This window comes from Strigops habroptila, chromosome 1, assembly GCF_004027225.2.
Source record: "Strigops habroptila isolate Jane chromosome 1, bStrHab1.2.pri, whole genome shotgun sequence".
NCBI lineage: Eukaryota > Metazoa > Chordata > Aves > Psittaciformes > Psittacidae > Strigops > Strigops habroptila.
Genome location: NC_044277.2, coordinates 132401604 through 132423539, shown reverse-complemented (window position 1 = coordinate 132423539; position 21936 = coordinate 132401604). Strand labels below are relative to the sequence as shown.

The following is a 21936-nucleotide window of genomic DNA, read 5'->3' as shown; positions in this document are numbered from 1 at the left end:
TTGTTGTGATAAATATTTAACTTAGTTGGATTTTTTGTTCCTTTCCCCTGGATTGGCTCTATTCATCTTCCGAGGGTGGTGAATGCGCGTGTCTGGGCAGACAAAGAAGTGTATGGGACCTGAGTGATCGCCATCCTTATAAAGGCATTGGGGGACAGGAAGGATGAGAAGTCATTTGAAGAGCGAAAGAGGTTGAGAATTTCTTTGTCCATTCTTAGCTCCTTCTCAAATCAAAAGGCGTAAGGCGAGGGAGAGCGGGCTGGAGCCATCTCGGTGCTGAATGCCTTATCGCGGCTGGTCTGTTTGCCTCCTTCTTCAAGGGTTCCGCAGCCAGTCCTGCAAACGTGGGAGTGCATGTGGGGATATTAGAAAACCTGATTTTTTTTGTCTGAGTGCATGCACCAGCATAAGTTTCGGGAATTTGCCTGGCCTGGCCTGCTTTGCACCGGGCGGCGGTTTGTGTTTGGTGGTTCAGAGCTGCTGGAGTCCTTCACATGTGCTGGGTCCTTAGGCAGGAGAAAAGTAATGCTTTTCCTAGTGACCATTTTCTTGTGCCGGCTGCCGAGAGGGGAGGATTACATAGAATTAGCTCAAATTCCTGGTAGATTTACCTACTTATTTTTGGACGCTGATGTACAATTAGTATATTTTACTACCTTTTAAAAGCGGTCATAAATTACAGGACTACAAGGGCTCTTTGTGTTGGCTTAATGGGCTGCTTAAATCTTAACTACAAAAAGGCTCTGAAAATGTCTATTCACGCTTGTGTTAGGAAATTAAAAGAGAGAATACTGTACGAAGGAACCTTTCACCGGTGGCATGCACCCGCAACATTGCCTGCAGAGATACTTGAGATTCCTTAACGGACCCAACACTGGCAGCCTCAGCTGACTCTGGGCAGAACTTCTCTCATAAGCACAGTCGATAGCTCTGTTCTTTTTATCTGCTTGGAAATGATCAAAGACCAACTTTATCTCTATCAGATGCACAGATGTAGGTAAACAGCTCTGCGTCCTAGCAGATTCGGAATCTTTCGAGGAAGTGAAGAAATAAATACTTAGATGGTAAAGTGATTCCTATTTCGTCTCCACGCAGGAGTGATATGCTTACCTCTTAACAACTGGCACGAAAGTAAACTTGAAAGACAGTAAAAACTCTAAATCTAATGATATTGAAGGTAACTTTGAATAGCATTAATGGTAAAAGTGGCTATTAATGCCAGAGCCGGCACAAAGGCTCTCTCTTAATGAAGGCACGTTACGAACTCAGATCTGTTTGTCGTTACTGAGCGTTGAACTTCAGCTCAGCTCGAAACCATGTGTATAAAGCACAGAAAAATCAGTAGCAGACCTACTGATAAACTCCACTTTTTTTTTTTTTTTTTTTTACTTCTGCTAGAAACCACGCTTCAGGTCTCCGAATCATCGAGGTAATAAAACACAATGTTGAATGTCCAGGAACAGGAACAAAGCAATATATGGGGTGGCAGGGGAATTCTAGCGTCTGCGACGCTAGATCATTTGATTTTGTATTTGCAAACTCGTAATCGCGATACTAGAGCAAAGAAAGCTTTCTCCAAAAATCGGCGGAAGGGAATAATTTTCAGCTGCCATCCAGGACAGCATAAAGTTAGGCAGACTCCCCCTTCCGCCCTCCCAAAGCACACCCTGTGGAAGGTATTCACACGTCAAGAAGTTACTTTTCTTAAGAATTAATTAGTTTTCCCACTACATACAAGAAGTTAATTGTTAAACAGTAGTTTTAGAATTAACTTGACCATTAATACTAATAAAGATGTTCCTAGAAACAGGGTTTTGAAGCCAATAGCCACAGCTAGCGTTAAGGCATTTAAGCTGACTTATGATTGTGATTTATTGCTTTTGTAGTTTCTATTTGCTCAGGACTGTAACTTCTAAGGCCATCTTTCTACTTTTGATGCAAAGCAGTCGATAACTTTTTTACAACAGCTCCAAGAAAGACTTGCCCTGCTTTTTCCAACATATGCTCAATTCCCCATTATTTCCAGTTTCATTGTTGCAGAATAACTTCTCTGTGTGTTTCTTTTATGGGATCTAAACACACAGTATTTAAAAGAGCCGTGAGTCCATCTCGTGTAAATATCAGCCTTGGTTTACATTAAATATGAGAGCTGTGGAGGTCCCGGTTGTGCTGATATCTACAGACTTGCGCATGTTTTGTGTAGCAAACTGTCTCTCTTTTTCAAAGGTCTATAAAGGTTTTATTCCAGTTCTTAGTGAGGGATAATAGATGCGTACCCTGCTACTAGTTTAGTCATTTCCATATGAAAAATTGCAAATCCTTCCTGTGCTGTAATGTCACGCTGACTTTGCTGCAGTGTCCACTACTTCACACTGTTACTGACGGATTTAAATTCCAGTGGCCCACTTTTACATGTCAAGCGGGAGTGTCCAAGGTTTGCCCATAACACTAAAAATCATCTTTAAAAAGAAAACTTTCATTCTTTAGTGAAGCGCAGGTGAAACAGTAAGAGGGGATATGCAGTTAGCTGGAAGTTTTCTTCGGGGTCATGGGGGATGGTGGGAAGATTTAGGTAAGGGTATATACATAATGATGCAAAATACTGGAGTCACAGAAGTGGACCAGGAGCAAGTTAAAAGAGTGAATTCTCTGATTTTCTCTGACTCTTTCCAGAAAAGTTATGTGAGTTGAGGGTATCTTTTGTTTGTTTAGCTTATTGTGTCAATAGCACAAGTTAAACAGTCCTATAGGGAAGATGTGGTGTGTTCGCACATAGGCGAAGCTGCCTGGCTCGGGGGCCGCACGCAACTTTGCTCTTCTCTTTTTTTTTCTTAAGTTTTCCCCCCCTTAGGCAGAGAGCTCCCCTCTCCAATTTTTTTTCATCGTTAGAAACCTATAATTTTGTGCATCACTCAAACTAGCTGTATAGGAAATGCGTAAGCACAGGTTTAACAGCAAGGTCCCAAAAGGTTTTGCAAAATTCAGAGCCACGCCAGTGAAGGAAGGTGTATTCTTCATAGTGTGTTACAAGGACAAAAATCAACTAGCCTCTTAGAAGAGACTCTTTTGGGCCTTTGTCAGGTAATTATAGGTCTTTTTAGTTTCTACAGGAGCCCTGATGTAGCGTGTGGGAGTTGAGCAAGCCCTGTACAATGGCAGGGCTGAGGCGGCTGGGGGTGGGGGGAAGGCTGGTAATCGTCCCCGTTAGAAGGGGGCTGGAAATAATAGTATTAAGATTTGGGCTTTCTTCGGGGGTTGCAGAGGATACGCGACGTGGAGCAGAGCGGCGGACCTGGGGAGCAAATGCCGGTTAATTAGGCTAAGTATCAAAGTGCAGCGTAACACCATATTATAAGAAGATTTCCTCTTACCTTCCAATGGGCTTTGTGTAAAGAAATATTGACGTGGGAGGAAAAAGAATCAAACCGATCTTCCCCCCCTCCCAGTCATCTGCGTGTCTTGGATTTTTTTTTTTTTTTTTATTCTCCTCCCTTAAAAACTCTTCTTAAACATACTGGGTTAAGGCTTTAAAAAGCAAAGGCTAGCTCTAAGAACCCCTGTTCCTTCAATGATTCCCTATTTCAAATAAAAGGATTTAAGTTGACGTATGACCACGTGAGCACATAATACAGCGCATTATTGTGGCATTTGGAGTGGAGACCCGGTCTGGCTCCGTCTGCGATTACGCTTTTCCAGTTTCTGTTCAGAGCAAGCACTGCTTTCTATTATTCTTTTTTTTTTTTTTTTCTTCCTTTCCTCCTGCCCCTATCACCGTCCCCGCAAGAGCTGGCCATTTCGCTGACAGCTTTCGTTCCTTATGGAAAGGTTATTGTCGAGCCGAGAGGACGAAATGCTTCGTTAGAAAGGATGGATTTTATTTTAAGGTATTTCCGTTGATTGTTCATTTCTGTGGTGAGTTATTGCTGTTCGAGGCAAAGGTCAGTAGCGGAGGCTGGAGGGAGTGCGTGTGTGTGCGTGCGGGTGTGTGGGCACCCGGAGCCGGGCTGCTTCCCCCTTTGTTTCAATTTGCTGCGGTAAATATTCAACTCTCCCCTCGCAGGGAGCAGAGCAGGGAGAGTTTGCTGCTTTATTTATTTTTCTCCATAGAGATCCCACACTGCTGTTGATGGCCAGCTGCCTCCACTCCAGCCCCTCCATTGCCATCTTATCATTATTTATGACCGGCTAGAGATGGGAAGCCTCTTGTATTGTCGTGTTTGGATGTTCTCCCCTCCGCTTTATTTTTTTTTTTTTATTATTTTATTATTTTATTTGTGTGTTTGTTTATTTATTTATGCATTTGGGGAAGTGGGAGAACACGACTGAGGGGAGTGCTCCTCGGTCGGGGTAGTGCTCGAGTGTGGAGGTGGTTGTTGTTTTATGGGGTTCTATTCGGCCGCTGCCGCTCCGTAAATCGATGACTGTGTGATCATGCTGCCATTTTATTTATGATGCTTTGATGGTACTTTGTTAACCGTGTGCGGAAGGCTGCATGGGTGCTCAGCTCTGGGGCAAAGCTTCCCCCTTCCAAATGAGCCGAGGGAGCTCCTCGTTATTTCTCCGCGATGAGAAGGAGCCGAACCAAGAGCCAGCCATGGCTTCTAACAATAAATCAGCCTTGGAAATACGGGGTTCTTTTTCCCTCTCTCTCTGAATGGTAATCTGGAAAGCGAGAATAAAAAGGGGATGAGTGGAAATTATCTTCTAGGAGAATATATGCCTGTCCTAATTTCATATCCATGTCGGCGTTTACATAAAAATAGATATATCCATACGTATAAATATGTTAATTATTTGCATACACTTATACATATGTGTGTGTCGCTATATATAAAGAATGCACTCTAAATTACGAAAATTAAAGAGTACTTGACCGGCCAAGGAGGGCAAAACGCTACAGAAAATGACATTTTCCCCCTGTGTCCAGGCTTGGGGAAGGTAGGAGCGCTGGGGCTCGCTTTCCTTCAGGTCGCTCTGCGCCTCTCACCCATTCCTGTTGTAGCGTTTGGTACCCAGTCACTGGGTGCTTGTAATTGCTCATCTTCTGAGGGGTCAAAAAGAGAGGGAGAGGGGAAGGCAAGCGAACGATGATAAAAAGCTCCGCTGAAAACAAACCAAAATAAAAGGTTATTTCCACCCGGAGCTATTTGCGGCCGTACTGCAGAGACCTGTTTGGGCTGATTTCTCGCTTTCCTGCTCTTTAAGCCGCCCTCAGAGCAGAATTGACCCAAAGAAATGATATTTCCCCTTCTGACCATGCTGAAGCACATTGTCCTTTCTCAGACCCGGCGTCCCTCTTCAGGGAGGGGAGGAGAGCTGTTTCGCTCCCAGTTGTGTGTCTAAAAGCCAAGGTTGGCTTTGCCGTGTTTTGAAATGGGCCAAAACGCGCCTCAAAAATAAAGTGCAAACTTTAACTGCAGGTCAATTACTTGGCAGAGTTTTCTCTGATGTATGACCTAGTTAGGATGCATATTGACCCAGTTAAAACATTCATAAATAATACAGTCCTGTTCTAGAGCAAGAGAAAGCAAGAAGAGTTTTTGAGGAGAGAGCGATTTCAGGGAGTTGTGTAAATAAACTCAGTCTTCTAAGCAAATAGCAAAGAGCGTGTTGCCATTCTTCAGCGTTAGAGAATAGAAACAATTCAGATTAACCACGGCTTGCTTCGATAGTCCAGCCCCTCTCTAAGGCAGCTAATATCCCCTCCTAACTCTCTAACGACTTGCATAGGCACCACTTCTAGAATTGGTTTTCTTCTTCGGAAACTCCCTACGTTGCTATTTCATCACTAAGAGATCCCCCCAAATCAGCCTTAAATTATGGTGCTGCCTGCTTCCATTTCGGAGCATCCAAGGACAAACCGCTTTACAGGCATTATTTTATTCGAAAACTAAAAGTAATTCCATGAAAAGGGGGAGTTGGGGGGGGGGGGGGAAGGGGGGAGGGGAAGTCCCGCAGAGTGGGACCCTTCGGGAAGAAAAAGCAGCCAATTTTTGACCCCGGAATCAGCCCCAAATAATGCTGGTCCCTCCCCGAGCTGAACTCTATCGCTCTCCGCGGAATGAAGCAGAAAGAAAATATTCGGCCTCTGGGAGGGAAAGATAGATAAAAGCAGCGGGGATCTGCGCGTTGGGACACTTATCCCGACATCATAGGAGACATAAAAAAAAATAATAATCTTCTCATGTTTAAAATGATCTCTTTGGGGAGAGAGGGGGCGTGGGGAAACGGGGCTAATAGGCGAAATCTCGCAAAATACTCTTTGCAGGCAGTAAGACGAATGGAAGAAACAGATCAGTATTCCTACGAACCACTTTGGTTCTCACGATTAAAGTCCCTTACAAATTCCTTCAATTTTAGAAAGACCCTCTCCCCCCCACCGCCCCGTCCCCGCTCTTAAATACAGACATTTAGTCACAGTATCCTGTTGGAGACGGCTCCCAAGTTTGAACGCGCTCCCAGGAAAAGCTGGCCCAGGCTCTCGGCAGGCTCCCCAAAACGGCAGGTCCCCGGCGGCCGCAGGTTCCCGCAGTCCCCGGCTCGCTTTCCCTCTCCAAATCCTCCTTTCCAGCCCGGGGGCTCCGTCGGGGCTCAGCGCTGCCGCTCGCTATTTGGTCGGGCAAGTGGGCGAATGACCGATCAGCAGTTTCAGAAGAAAGTGTGGGGTTGATTATTGACTAAAAAGACTTTTTTTTTTTTCCTTCCGATGCAACATTCAAGGGGTTGTTTGAAGCAAAACGCATACGCGGGGTTTTTGCCTCTCCTCCTACGTTGCCTGCTTCCCCTTTCATGTGGTGCCTTCTCACTTATGCCATAAGGAGCAAGTGTTTTCTGTTTTAGTGCTCTGTTTACAGCTTTGGTGCATGAAGTCATAAATCTTGCATAGCCATAAATGACAAAAACCATTGGTATGCGTAAGAGGCCACCCCAGCCTTATAGTGCTTTCTATTTCTCGCTTCCCTCTCGCTTTGTTTGTGCTTTAAGATGACGCCGGGCTCCCTCGTGCTTTAACCGGACTACTTATATTTGTAATGCCTTAATTAACGAAGTAACGTCAAATTTACACCTAGGCATTATCCGGAGCCTCCGCTGAATGCACGGAGCCCACAGTCCAGCTACCGCCTGCCAGAGGGGCAGGGGCTGCAACTTTATTTAAGTTCTCGTTCGCACGGTGGCTGCAGTGATTCTGTTGCAGGGAAAGGTGGGGGACACCACCACCACCACCCCCAAAACCCAGGGAGCTGGAGAAAGAGTCGAGCGCCCTTCCCAGCTCTGCCGGTGAGCGGGAGGTGAATCTGCGAGGCGCCGGGCCCGCGTCCACGCGGGACTGCCCCTCATGGGTCCCCACGGAGGGCTGCGAGCACCCCGATCGCCTGTGCAGCACATGTGTATGTGTGTGAGCGCCTCTGTGCCCGTCCCGGGCGCTGGGGATATTTGGGGAGGGGGGTCGAGGGGTGTTTGTGTGTACATCTGTGTGTGTGTGCGCTCACGCATGCATGAGTTAATAATTAGTAACTCTAATGATTTCCAGCGTGGCTCTGAAAGCATTGCCCAGAGCGGGGATCCTGGTGGGCTTCGTTTTGCTCTCCGAACCCAGCCCCGGCTCTCCGGGCTTTGCTCCCCTCCCGGGGACTCAGCCGGGGCTTTGCGGGGCTCCCGAAGGTGGGGAGCGGCAGAGGGGCTATTCCGCAGACGCCCCCCAAGCCCACCGGTAAGAGGGACAAACCCAAGCCCCCCCTCGGCAGCACCCCCGGAGCCTGGTGAGAGCGAGAGACCCTTTGTGAGCGCCGTTTGTCTCCATTAGCATAATTTTCCTGGACTTCGGTGACGCCCGGGTGCGGGGGGGCCGCACTCCTTCAGTGCTGCGCTCCTCCGCTCCCTCCCCAGCCCCCACCCTGCCCCAGGCTTCCCCAGGCGGCCGCCTTTCTTTCTTCCTTCCTTTTTTTTTTTTTTTCCCCCTTTCTCCTTTTTCCTTATTTTTTTTTCCATTCCACTCCCCCCACACCCCCCTTTCTCTTTCCCTCTCTCTCTTTCCCTTCCCAGAGAAGCCCTGGGAAACATCCCCATCCTCCGTGGCCCGCGCAGGGCGAGGCCGGCACGCCGGGGACCGGCTCGGGGCAGGGTGGGCAGCCTGGAGCAGGAGGGGAGCAGGCGAGGCCGGTGTCCGGAGAAACCGTCCCCGTCCCGTGCGGGGCAGGCCGGGGGGTGCCGGGTGCGGAGGAGCTGAGCCGGTGCCCACCCCGCGGCTGCAGGGACCGGGCCAGGGCAGGCAGCGCCTGCTCCTGGGGTCGTGTCGGCTCCAAAAAATTTGAAAGGAAAAAAAAAAAAGAGAGAGAGAGGGAGAGGGAGAGAGCGAGCATGCTGGCTTCCGCCTCAGTCGTCAGAAGTTAAGGTAAGCAGGCCACAAATACGCTGCTATCAGTCGTGAATGGCGGAGTTTATGTCCCAGTGATTTATGACCGTAGACTTAAATGTCGGTTCAAGAAGAGTTCACAAGCTGGGGCTTCCTTCCAGGCAGTGACTGATACCCTTACACTTCGTGTTCAGGCAGCTCTCTCTCCTGTCTTCCCCCCAACCCCCCCGCCCCCCCTTACCTTCTCTCAACTTTGTCTTTATCTTTCAGGAAATCTTTCAGGGGGGCTGCCTGGTTTTTTGTCCTAGAGTCGGAGTTTGGGGCTCGGCTGGGAGTTACAAGGCAAAGATGTGGTGTGCTTGGGAATGGGGAGGGGGGGTGGAGGGAAGGAGAGGGTAGGGGAGAGCTGAAGCGGGGAGTGGGGAAAACGGGGGGGACTTGCCTACCCCAAACAGCTTTCATCTGCTGTCTCCGGGCAGAGGCTGGGGGGAGAGAAGTTGGTGAAAGGCCGAGAGGTGTATTGCACAAATAGAGATGGAGCCGATTAACTGGGCCCTGCAAAAATTGGGGGCCCATCTGTGTTTGTGAGACTCGGCCTTTTGTCTCCGATGGGAGAGGAGAGCTCTTCCCATCCCGGGCACCGGCTGAGGTGACAGACTCTACCCTCCTGCCCCCCTTCCCCTGTTAGGGCGCTGTTATTACAGTGATTCTTGTCGCTCTTAATCCCGCTATTCCCGCTTTCGCCAGGAACGGCCAGGCGCTCCTCAGGTTAAACCGCTTCTCCAGAACTTTGTAGGAAGTGATTAACTTGGCGAAGCCAGAGGCGGCTGCTGATGATTTTTTTATTGCTATTTTTTTCCTCTTCCTGGCAGGCGGCCGAAGGCTCAGTAATATTTTTGCCTTCGGAGCAAGGTTGCCCATTGTCTGTGGGCAGGAGGTTGCAGGGAGCAGCGCGTCCCGCATCCCGGCTCAGCGCTGTCTGCCCTGCCTGCACCGGCAGACTTCCCAGCGGGCAGGAGAGGCGAAATATTTGATGTCGCGATCATGAAAGGCGGGTGTCTTTGTAAAATCACTGCTGGCTCATTATTTCCTCATTCTCCTCTGGTAGTGGTGTCTATATTCTCTCTTTCAAAGGAATTGAGAAAAATCACACCAGGCCTCGATAGCATCAGGAAGGAGAGGCGAGGAGCTGGAAATTGTGTGCGTGCTTCAGATCTCCATTGCCTTATTAGCTTAATAACATCCAAAGAGCTTGATTACTGCAACGGCAGGGTAGCCGCCCTGCTGTAGGTGTGTTACCTTCATTTTCTTACGATCTAACAAAGGGAATACTGTTTTCTAAGAACTTGTATAACTTGAAAGGCATAGAATGAGCTCGTTTGGTGCATGTGTTGTGTAAGGTTTTTCGCCCCTAAGCATTTGTCCTTGTTAGATGTTTGGGGGAAAAGTATCCAGCTGGTTAAGTACAGGGAAAGTGGCAAAAGAAACGTGAGCTCTTCTGATCCGAAAAGACGTAGTTGTTTGTCAGCACAGAGGTGGTGGTGGGGGGCGGTGAGGAACACAGTTTAATTTCTGAGAACAATGTGAGCGCATGTGGAAAGAGCTCCTAGATCGGAGATTATGTACAGGTCTCCTCTCTCATGAACGCAGGAGATTCTTTAACTGGTTATTTTCAGGCAGGTGACCTGTAGACTTTAATCGGGGGGGGGGGGGGGGGAAGAGAGGGAAATAAATAAATCCATAGAGAAAGAATGACGGGGGACAAAAGAAGAGGGGGGAGAAAGGGATTCGCCCGGGCAGGAGGAGCATTCTCTGGGTTTGTGTCCACCCTCTCCCCAGCCAAGTGACCCTCATACATCAAACTACATAGCAGTTTCCAAGACAGAACCTATTATCGCTAAGTTGGAAGGAAAGTTCAAGCCGTGGTCATGGAGATGAACGCTGGTTTTTCAGGTTCCTGGTGTGTTTTTTTCCCCCAATCCATCATGTTTTAACAGGTAGGACCTGGCTGATTCCACGAAAAGTTTGTGTCTTGAAAATAACTGCTGAAAACAAAACCCCAAACCAGCAACTGCCCGAGAGCCCAACCTGTCCTGCTGGCCTAGCCAAGGGGGCTTTGCCCTGCATTGGGTGCAGCTGGGGCTCCGGCCCCACTCGCGGGTGGGAGGTGGGCAGGGGGCTGCCCGGGGCGGCCTCAGCCGTGCTTCGGGGCCGGGTGGGAGCCGTCCCTGCCAGGGTGCGCGACCTGGGCGGCTCGGGGTGGTGTGAGAGCGCAGAGGGGAGAAGGCGCTGGCTTTGTTTATTTTCCTATCGAGCATTTCATAGACAAGCCGAAATCTGTCACTGGGATTGGGGTGTTTAAATATCTCTGGCTAGGAAACCTTTCCACCCCGCTCCTGCCCCCTGGCACATGTAGACGGGAACAATCTCGTGTATTTCTTTGAAGTTGTATGGAGAGCTGTAACCTGGAGAGAAAGGCTAAAAATAAAACGATGCCGGTTAGAGGAGAGGGTTTGATCCTAGAGCTGGAATGAAGGAACAGCCCAGCCCCTTTGCATTACCGATTCCTCGATCACCCTTATCTCAGAGACTGGTACTAAAACAGCCTCTCAGTGATAAACGATCAACCCCCTTGCGCTGTTTCTTAAGAAGAAAGAAAAACCCCTAGAAAGCCCCTATCCTGGTGCAGCAAAGCACATATTTGTAGCTGCCAGTAAATCCAGGCAGCTTTTATATCGAAATGCTCTGCGCCTGAGGCCAAGTCATGCTGCTAAATATTGCTGACCACTTTTTCTTTTATGGCTTTCATGTCACTTAGCTATTGAAAGTAAGATGGATTTGTACCATTTCTTCACCCCGCTCTGCTCTCCCCACACCCCAGGTCTGCCCGGAGAGGCCATTGGAGGAAGAGTGCCACGTGACAGAGGGGTGCCAATGTTATTCTCCGAGGGTGTCAAGACCCTGTCAGTTTGCGAAATAAATATTGGGAAACAACGAAATGCAAAAAGCGACCTACTACGACAGCTCTGCAATCTATGGTGCCTACCCTTACCAAGGAGCAAATGGTTTCACTTATAATGCGAGTCAGCAGCAATATCCTCCATCTTCATCACTTGTGGAAACTGAGTACCACCGCCCTGCGTGCTCCCTCCAGTCCCCTGGCAGCTCCGTGTCCCACCACAAGGCCAATGACATCAGTGAGAGTTGCATGAGGACCCTCCCCAGCCAGCCTCTCCAGCCCCCCAGCCTCGCTGACCCACAGGCCCCACCGCAGCCGCCTCCAGCCCAGCAGGCACAACCTCCACCTCCGTCCTCTGCCTCACCACCTCAAAATGCCAGCAGCAACCCTGCCCCGGCCAACCCCACCAAGAGTCCGGCTCTTAACTCGCCTACCATGTCCAAACAGATATTCCCATGGATGAAGGAGTCTCGGCAAAACACAAAGCAGAAAAACAGCAGTTCCAGTTCAGGTATGAAACACGCTCCCCCCTCTCCCTCGGTGCCCCTGGGCTGGCCACCCATCCGGTGGGGAGGAGGGCAGCCCTGCTCACCTTTGCTTCAGGAATGAAAGGGAGGAGGCTTTTTTCCTCTCCAAGTTTACCCTATCGAGCTTTTGGAAAGGGGTTGCCACCACTCACAAGGGGAGCTCAGTGAACAAGCCACTCCCTGCAAAGCTTTCCCAGCTTTGCAGTATGGGTCTGAGGTGATTTTGTTTCCTCGTGGCTAAGCCACTTCTGCCTTCCTGCATCTATCACATTTCTTATGTAATCCCCCTCTAGTAAATCATCTCAGTGTGGAGCAGTCCAGGCCTTAAGCCAGAGGCCTGTCCCAAGTACTTTGTTGGCATGGTGCTCTTAGATTAATAAGACAGTGACCTATCTCTGCCGAAGTGTAACAGGAATAAAATAGCTCATAATCACATGCAGGCAGGATCAATGCCCTGCATGCAGTCAGAACCTCTTCCTATTTTAACAAGCTGATTGGCAAAGTTACAAGCCTGGTAAACAAAAATCATTCCAGAGTGCCATGAACTTCAGCCCATAAAATATTATTTGAGGGATGAAAGTGTATATTAACAGTTTTATTACTTGAGGAAACCCAAATCGATAACACTAGTGGTAGCTCCAATGCCCAAGAGTTGGACTTATATTAACCTCTTCCTCTTTTTCCCTTAAATGTGCCTTGGAAATACAGTTCAAAACTTTAGCAAATGTCTTTGCCAGTCTGCTTTTTAAAGCCCTAGTAACATTGCTGTTTATAGCCTTCCATATCATATATTTATTTTATTAAAAAGCAGTAACATGTAAATATGTCCATGTGCCTATGTGCAAGCCTAGCCACCGTATGTTCTTTTTAGGTACGTTATACTTCCCAATCACTACCATATGTTTATGCTACACACTAGGCGTGATAGAAACACTATACTGTCAATTTAATGCTTATATGTTATAATGTTATATTGTAGATACCTAACTTTCAGGCATCTGTGGCTGGTGTGTGTAGATCAGGGTTTTCAGAAAAAGAGGGCAGCAGGTCTTTACAGCAATGGAGAACAGCTAGCTCCTGAAGAACCTGATCCCACCATGTGAGCAGACCCATAGGTTCACCTTCAAAGTTACTAAACTCCACCTGTGTTTCCTTAAACTTTTCCTACTCCTTTATGCAAAACTCAAGATACATTGTATGCTGCCATTCTTAAAAGTCATATAGCACTACTAGTGATGTAAAGAAGGTCTGTTGAAGCTTTTAGCTTGGCATGTCAGCTAATGCCATAGGGGAGAGTACTCGTTGCATACATGCACATCCATCTCATGTGAGAGCTGGACTTTCCGGGTGTTGGTGTTGTTGGCTGTTGTCTGTGGTTCTTGTGCCAGGGTGCGCCATGCTGATTGTGTTCTTTGTGTGATTTACATAGGTGAGAGTTGTGCTGGTGATAAAAGCCCTCCGGGGCAAGCCTCCTCTAAGCGAGCCCGTACAGCTTACACAAGTGCCCAGCTGGTAGAACTGGAAAAGGAGTTCCACTTCAATAGGTACCTTTGCAGGCCACGAAGGGTAGAGATGGCTAATTTGCTCAATCTCACGGAAAGACAGATCAAAATCTGGTTTCAGAACCGCAGAATGAAATACAAAAAGGATCAAAAGGGCAAGGGCATGATGACCTCTTCAGGAGGACAGTCCCCAAGCAGAAGCCCTGTCCCTCCAGCTGCTGGGGGATATCTAAACTCTATGCATTCTTTAGTAAACAGTGTCCCGTACGAGCCCCAGTCGCCTCCGCCATTTAACAAGCCTCATCAAAACACCTATGGCATCCCTGCATCGTATACCGCTCCTCTTAATAATTGCCCACCTCCTCAAAAGAGATACACGGGGACGGCAGCTGTGACACCTGAATACGATACTCATCCGCTTCAAAGCAACGGTTATGGGAATCCACATATACAGGGAAGCCCCGTCTATGTAGGGGGCAACTACGTGGAGACCATGACCAATTCTGGGCCTTCCATCTTTGGTCTAACTCATCTCCCTCATCCTCCTCCCTCTGCCAACATGGACTACAGCGGGGCTGGGCCAATGGCCAACAATCACCACCATGGACCTTGCGATCCGCACCCAACATATACAGACCTTACTGCTCACCATCCTTCTCAGGGAAGAATTCAGGAAGCGCCCAAACTCACTCATCTGTAAAACACAGGAGTCACTAAGTGGAACACCAAGCCCCCAGCTTTTGGAGAGTACTCACCCCTTCCCTTCTCTCTCTCTCCTCCCCCTGCCATGTGCCCTCCCCTCCCCTTCTCGTTTCTTTTGTTCGTTTTGGTTGGTTTTGTTTCCTTTGGTAAAAGCGTTTTTTAGTTTATGTGACGTAGCAATATTGGTTGCTTGAATTGCTCTATAGTTTCACTAGTGAATATTTATCTTCTTGAACTGTAGCCTTGTGTCTCACTTTGGGAGTATGCAGAGGCTTTATACTTTACCTTCTACACTTTTATCAAAACAGGGTATATGAACAAATTTTCTATAAAAGGAATTCTTAAATGTGAATTTGTTCGTACATGATTGATCCCACGGGGAAGCAATTTTTTTTATTGCACTTCTTTTAAATAGCAAGAAAGACATCAAAAGCGCTTGGACAGGGACTCCCTGGACAGTTATTAATACGTGTAAGTCTTTCAATGTGTGTATGCTGGTGAACATTCAGATTTATTTATATTTTTTTTCAAACATTGAATAATCTAAGTGTTTAAAATTTTATTTATCCCCATTTGTTCATATTTATATATATATAAAAAATCTGTACCCTGAATATTCAGGAGGTATTTACCAGGCCATATGTTAGACGGCATATTGGCAAGCGTTGGAAATAGCATTTGAAAGGAAACTATAACTCCTTTTATTAAAAATGGTGATAACCATGATGATGACGATGCAATAAAATCTGGGAAAAAAGATCACGGTTTGAATACTTCATGCTTGTAACATCCAGCTAGGCGGGAAGCGTGTGAAGCTGAAAAGGCTAGATTTGTTTTGAAAGTTATACATTCCTTGCTGCTCACGTTCTGGGGAAAAAAAGACAAAAAAAGGCAAAACAAAAAAATAAAGTTTTTATTCTGAATAATAAAGAGTTAAGAACATGTTCTTCTCAGCGCAAGGGAAGGGAGAGCCCTTCATGACGTGGGGAGTTGGGAAACTCGTCTGTAAACTCACACGAGGATCCGCTCGCCCACCCGAAGGGCCCCGCGACGCCTTTTCAGCATTTTATAGGCAGGAAGAAGGACTTTCCCCCCCCTTCTTTTTTCCTTTTACTTTTTTTTTCTTTTTTCTTTTTCCTTTTTCCCTTTTTTTTTTTTTTTTATTTTCTTTCTTTTTTTCCCTTTCCCAGCGGGGTTTCGCGGCCGCTTCCTACTGCGCCCGCTGCAGGGTGCCCGTCCGGCGCAGAGGGCAGGCGGGCGCGGATCGCCTCCTTCCCGGGGCTCCGGGGGGGACCGTCCGCCGTGCAGCGCGGGGAGCTTCCGCTGCCTCCCCGGCGGGCCTGCCGGCCGGGTGTGCCTGTCTGTGACTGTGAAGCACACTGGAGCAGAGCTCCGGATAAAGCCCTGCGTGGGTGCGGAGCGGCCGCCGGGCCCCGGGCTCGCCTGCTGGGAAGGAAGGGAGCCGAGTGGCAGGGCCCCGCCGGCCCTTGGGAGGAAAAGCGGTGTTGGCAGAGCCTCTGCTAAACCGGGGTGGATGCCGATCATCGCTGCCTGCGGACACGGCTCCTTCCACCCAAGCCGCCGTTTTGTCCCTTTTCTTTAAAGTGGATTTTACTTTTTTTCCCCTTTTTGTATATGTATATATATTTTAATTATTATATTTCATTTTATTTTGAGGTTATTTCATGTTTGCTGGGCCGCCTTCCCTCCCAACCGCAGCCTGAAGCTGTGGGGGAGGGGAGCCTTGTGTTCCCTTTCTTCCCGCGGGGGTGTGCATGTGTGTGGATGTGTGTGCTTGTGTGTGCGTGTGTATGGTGGTGGGGGGAACACGGTATTACACAAGGACGACTATCCCGGCCCCAAACGGGCACCCGCGGGGGTCCCCAGTCCGAATCGGCTCGAGACGGAAGGCAAAAACTCGCCAGCGTGTGGTTAAATCCGCTTTTTCTTCCTTTCAGGCGAAATGTCTGTAATTTTTAGATTGAAACTTGAAAGATAAATCAAAATGGACCTTAACAGACTAGGTAAAATATACCCCTGCGCGTTTATAAAGACGTATTCCTATGCTGTGAGATAATAACGCACGTTGTTCACCATCTGTATCTTTTAGAGCACAGAAAAAAATGTCGCCATTTTGGTCTCCTGCTGAAATATTATTAATCTTTGGGCTTTATCTTGTTCCCAGAACCATCCTTGCCTGATGCTGAAACCTTGTCATGCATCCATGAATCTATATAGAGCTTTTCTGCATAAATAGATAAAGCATGCTCAGTCTAAGAAAGGGATTGCAAATATATTTATACTGTGCTGTTTATTGTGTATATAGATATGTAACCGTGGAAGGAAAGGTTATGTAGTCGGATATTTTTCATTGAAACCTGATTATTACCCAACACAGACCAACGACTGATTATTGTTTTGCAGGCGAAGGAAGCTTTTTTGCAACATTGCAAGACGCTGCTCGTTTCAAATGAGCGCCCGTTATAAAATCCAAGCCGGTCCCCCACCCCTCGGAGCAGTTAGGTTAGATACAACAAAAGGTAACGGTACAGCCGATAATTCTTACTGTGGGGATCCTTTGACACCACGAAGTACGTTTAGGAAAGATGTCCAAAGAGAAGGAATTTGGCTTTTCACCCCCCTCTTCCCACTCCAAAAAAAAAAAAAATACAGCCGATTTTGCCCCCTTCTTTCCAGAAACTGTACTCAACCCCTTCCTCTGAGCCTGGAGGTTGCAAATGAAAATTTGTATTTTTGCATTTAAGATTCTCCCGATTTAAAGATCCCTCTGGAGGCAGCAGTAATCGATTTGCCGAAGAATTTCGCGTCCTCTTTCCAAAGGTTTTTTGTTCCAGGTGGTTTTTGTATTAGACTGACCACAAGAAACAAATGTGCAGAATAGAGACACCCACACAGGTTTTACTCACAAAGCCTGGTTAAAGTCCAAACCTCTCTCTTTATTATATGTCATCCTGCTGTTAATCCCAATATTTTCCAGAGAGGGAAAAAAAAAAAAATTAAAGAAAATAAAAAGAAAAGCCCGACCCCGAGGTAGGCACTGAGAAGCAAAATAAAACCGGACTTTTCCTACAAGCAGCCCAGTCCTCTGCCAGCATATTTTAAAAGCAGCTTTTTTCCTTGTTTACTTGCGTTTCTTGCTCTGCCTCTTTTCTCGGCCACATTTGATCTTGGAAAGAGCAAGAAGCTTTAAATGTGTTCTTAAGGGCCAGTAGCTGTCAAACCTTTTGGCGGCCAAGATTGATCGCGCGCAGACACCACCAGAGCTTTGTTTGGACTAAAAGCAAGAAAATTAAACCCCTTGCATTTTCCAACAGCATCGATATTTGTAAGGCATCCCTTTTGAGGGATTAAATGACAAGTCTTGTTCTAGATTTTATTTAAACAAGCAACCACCAAAAAGCCCATTTAAAGCCTCCCGGCCCCTCCCCTCCCCCTCTCTCCAATGCCTTCGCAGAGATGCTACATCTTGTGGGTGCATTAACTTAAAACCGATTTTTAAAATGCACTTCGTGCAGTCTGGGCGCAGACTGATCCGCTGAGTGCTTGGGGTCTTGTTTTTCCTTCCCCCCCCCCCCTTTCTTTTCCTTCTTCCATCTTCTTTTTTTTTTTTTTTTCTTTTTTAATTACGAAGACTGTTACCGACCCCTTTTTGGCAGCTCCGAAAATAAAGCGAGGTGGCTCGGCATCGCGCTGGCGATGGTCCCTGACTCCTGGAGGACGCGGAGAGCGGTTCTGAAGCTTCTTCCCCCCCGGGCCACGGCGCCCCCCACCTCGCCGGGCCCCCCGGCTCCGCGGGAAGGCAAGTCCCATCCGGGCTGCCCGGGGCGGCTGTGACCACGGGATTCATCAGGCTGGTGGCTGTGGCCAGCATTGTCATCGCTCTCCCTCAGCCTGGTCGGAAAACTGTGCCCAAAGCATCCAAATTCGGGACTTGCCTCGACCTACCAGGGGCGACTGGAGGCGGCGGCGGCGGGAGCCAAGCGTCGGAGGCAAGTGCCCGTCTCTCAAGTCACAACCCCGCAGCATTTGTGCTCAGCCTGGCCCCATGAAAACAAACCCGCTATCAGCCCATATATTTCCTGGTAATCGAAAATACTCACCAGAGCCAGCCTACTACGGTTATTAAGCAAATTATGCCAGCAGACGGGAGTATCGTTTGCAAGCTAAGGCACAGGATTTTTTTTTTTTTTTAAGAGGCAACAGCCAGACGCGTTTTCAGCCTCGCGATTTGGCTCGCCCAGAGATGTACTCCTAGGGTTATGTTTTACGGTCCAATCCCGGGAAGCCAACTGGAGAGGGAAGTCATGAAGCACAAGGGCTGCTGCCTATGTGACTCTTCCCCTAGAAGCAATGTTGCTGAGGAAGATCCTGTTAAACAATGGCTCAGCACCGGCTGCCAATTGTTCTCCGTACTGTACACCCGATAGCTACCAAAAGAGAAAAAAAATTAAAAAGAAGGAAAAAACAAAAAGAAAGATAAGAAGAAACAAACAAAAGAAAGAAAAAAAAGGAAAGAAAGAAAGAAAGAAAGAAAGAAAGAAAGAAAGAAAGAAAGAAAGAAAGAAAGAAAGAAAGAAAGAAAGAAAGAAAGAAAGAAAGAAAGAAAGAAAGAAAGAAAGAAAGAAAGAAGGAAAGAAAGAAAGAAAGAAAGAAAGAAAGAAAGAAAGAAAAAAAGAAAGAAAAAAAGAAAGAAAAAAAGAAAGGAAAAAACCCCACCCCACGTGAAGAAAAAGGAGCCCATCGAGGCTAGGATGGGAAGAACTAGTTTTGGAGGAAGTGCCATTCCTAGGAAAAAATCAAGACATTCTGCTTCAGAGTCCAGCCTGGGTGCAACTTCTTATGCGGGGGCCTGGCGGTGTCAAAACTTTGAAGATTAATGGATTACTTTGTTAATGACTCAAGGCGTCAGATTGAGGTGCTTAAATGATTTGTGAGGTGCAAAGCGTTTTCCTGACAGTCCCAAACAATGAGAGAAGAGTGTGCGGGTGGAGGCGAGGGAGGCAGCAGGCTGCAGGACAAGCAGCCACACACACACACACTCGCAGCCTCTCACACAAACATATCCACGCACATGCACCCTCCCCCTACCCCCGATCATTTCAGATTAGGACGCCAAGGGGATAGATACTCGAGATATCATTTCCCTCTTTAAAAAAAGTGTAAATAAATCCTTTCTGGCCCCCAATGAGGCGTTCCTTCCCGACTTTTTTGGATCAATCAAACAGACAGTGGCTTCTTTTGATTAAAGCCCAAATTGTCATTGGGCAGAGGCAATCATGTGACAGCCAATTCGGTCCAATTTCAACCTTGTCTCCATGAATTCAATAGTTTAATAGTAGCACGGTCCCCATACGGCTGTAATCAGTGAATTAGAAAAAAAACACCCCACCAGCGATCTTCTATGCTATATTTTTTTCTCCTCTCTCTCCTTTTTCCTGGGCCTTCCCCCCCCGAGCCCCCTGAATCCGAGGGAACTTTTTCTCCGCGGGGGCTGCCAGTTGAAGGCCATGAATTTCGCATTTGAGCGAGAGATCGGTTTTATCAATAGCCAGCCATCGCTTGCTGAGTGCCTGACATCTTTTCCCCCTGTCGGTGATACATTTCAAAGTTCATCAATCAAGAACTCGACGCTTTCACACTCGACACTGATTCCTCCTCCTTTCGAGCAGACCATCCCCAGCCTGAACCCCGGCAGCCACCCTCGCCACAGCGGCGGCGGTCGCCCCAAGGCGAGCCCTCGCGGCCGCAGCGGCAGCCCGGGCCCCGCCGGCGCCCCGCCGCCGCCGGAGTACCCCTGGATGAAAGAGAAAAAGGCGTCCAAGCGATCCGCGCTGCCGCCCGCCTCGGCCTCTGCCTCAGCCGCCGGACCTGCCTGCCTCAGCCACAAAGGTCAGTCCAAAGACTCGCCGCCGGCCCCGGCGGGCCGCTTTTTTTGGCTCCCCGCATCCCCCCGGCTTCGCGGGGGGACGAGGCTGAGGGGCGGGCGGGCGGGAGGACGGCGCTGGCCGGGCTCGCGGGAAACCCAAACTTTCCCCCAAGTTGCTTAATGCGGGATGATTTATTTGAGTTGGAGCTGACCTCTCTTGTCTCGCCGTCCTAGAGTTAGGATATTTGACAGTAATGAAGAGTGATAGATTGCTCCCGCTCAGCTAAGCAGCTGATGCATTAATTATAAATTGCGGTATGGCTAATATAAAGTTTGCTCTGGTGTGGGGAGGTTGGGGAGCTGGAGGCAGTGTTTTGGCGGAGGTGGCCGAGGGACGCGCAGCACCAGGCGCTCAGCGCTGCAACACAATGGCTTTACTGCATCCAAAGGCGGCCATTTTGTTGCAGTTGCTATTTTATGCTATATGGACATATAGATATAGACACATACGTGTGGAGACAGCACTTCCCCTCCCCCCCCCCCCGGGATGCGATGTGCTGGGGTGCTGAAATTCAACCCGTCCATTTATCTGTTTTGTGTGTGCGTGCGTCTGGGTTAGCTTTCGCTGCTCTGGCGGTGGTGATTTGGGGTGCGTGTGGTGGTGGTGGTTTTCTTTTTCTTTTTTGTTTTTTATTTTCTTTTTTTTAGCAGACCCCCTTGAAATCCACGATAGCGGTAGCGGTGGATCTAGGCGGCTGAGGACGGCTTACACCAACACCCAGCTTTTGGAGCTAGAGAAAGAATTTCATTTCAACAAGTACCTCTGTAGACCAAGGAGGGTTGAGATTGCAGCCTTGCTGGATCTGACTGAGAGACAAGTCAAAGTTTGGTTCCAGAACAGGAGGATGAAGCACAAGAGACAGACTCAGTGCAAGGAGAACCAGAACAGCGAGGGGAAATTTAAGAGCCTAGAGGACCCCGAGAAAACGGCAGAGGAGGAGGAGGAGAAATCCCTCTTCGAGCAAGCCCTCAGCAACGTCTCCGGCGCTCTCTTGGAGCGGGAAGGCTACGCTTTCCAGCAGAATGCCCTCTCTCAGCAGCAGGCGCAGAATGCGCACAATGGCGAGTCCCAAACTTTCCCCGTTTCGCCTTTAACGAGCAATGAGAAAAATCTGAAACATTTTCAACATCAGTCACCCACTGTTCAAAACTGCCTCTCAACAATGGCCCAGAACTGTGCAGCTGGCCTGAACAATGACAGTCCTGAGGCCCTAGATGTCCCTTCTTTACAGGACTTTAACGTTTTCTCCACAGATTCCTGCCTACAGCTTTCAGATGCAGTTTCCCCCAGTTTGCCAGGATCTCTGGACAGCCCCGTAGATATTTCTGCTGACAGTTTTGACTTTTTTACAGACACACTCACTACAATCGACTTGCAGCATCTGAATTACTGAGAAATTAAAGACGTCCTCTCCAAGGGTCCTGCTTTCTCCTCCTTATTCTTCTTTATTTTTTCTCGTTAATTAATTTTATTTTCCCCCTTCCCTTTTCCTGGTCAGTATTTTCTGTTTTTTTACCTCCCTCTGCTATACCATTTTTGCCGTTTCCTACGAAGTTTTAGTTGTGTTCGCTTTTTACCTAGCCACCTTCTAGGTTCTTCTATTAAAGCAATATATGAGGTCTGTAAGAAAGTGATCATATAGGAATTGTATCTTCACTTTCTTTTTATTTTTGTATTGCATTAGGATGCATTGTCATAAGTATTTTTGGTAGAATAAATTCTTGTTTGCTACAAGGAGCTTCCTCTTTTTTCTTTCTTCTCCCTCTCTCTTTCTCTCTCCTTTCAAGAGTGATAACATGATGGGTATTCCTTCCCGTCCCTTGTACTACTAATTTACTAATAATCAAAATCCAGCATTCTGACTGGGAGCTCTGCCCTTTTGCCACTTTAGGACATTTATTAGAGAGGGAAAATATGTTCACATTCTTTATTGCAAGGGTTTTCA

General features: G+C 47.9%; 2 protein-coding genes and 1 long non-coding RNA gene across 10 annotated transcripts in view; 2 read left to right on the top strand and 1 right to left on the bottom strand.

Annotated features, from left to right (window-relative positions):
- HOXA3 (homeobox A3) overlaps nt 1-14805 on the top strand; it is a 45036-nt gene extending 30231 nt beyond the window's left edge. For 4 of the 7 annotated variants that reach the window (XM_030511523.1, XM_030511511.1, XM_030511501.1 and 1 more), the window contains 2 exons: nt 11235-11823; nt 13269-14805. In XM_030511523.1, the coding sequence (XP_030367383.1) occupies nt 11352-11823; nt 13269-14041 (1245 nt within the window). In that variant the 5' untranslated portion in view covers nt 11235-11351 and the 3' untranslated portion in view covers nt 14042-14805. Of the gene's footprint in view, nt 1-3796; nt 3885-8361; nt 8393-9523; nt 9644-10192; nt 10351-11234; nt 11824-13268 lie in introns of those variants that run through there. The other 3 variants (XM_030511532.1, XM_030511552.1, XM_030511560.1) reach the window with 3 other exon arrangements.
- LOC115619428 lies at nt 3855-6814 on the bottom strand. The gene is made up of 2 exons (XR_003995014.1): nt 6409-6814; nt 3855-4662 (listed from the first exon to the last, which is right to left on the bottom strand). It is a non-coding gene; the product is annotated as an uncharacterized LOC115619428 (long non-coding RNA).
- A 909-nt stretch (nt 14806-15714) lies between the features above and the next one.
- HOXA2 (homeobox A2) lies at nt 15715-21720 on the top strand. Of its 2 annotated transcripts, none has more exons than XM_030511585.1 (2): nt 15715-19953; nt 20642-21720. In XM_030511585.1, the coding sequence occupies exons 1-2, from the start codon at nt 19572-19574 to the stop codon at nt 21382-21384; spliced, it is 1125 nt and encodes a 374-aa protein (XP_030367445.1). In that variant the 5' UTR covers nt 15715-19571; the 3' UTR covers nt 21385-21720. The 2 variants fall into 2 exon arrangements, with proteins under 2 accessions (XP_030367445.1, XP_030367435.1); XM_030511575.1 differs by having other exon boundaries at nt 20639-21626.
- Nucleotides 21721-21936: the final 216 nt, after the last annotated feature.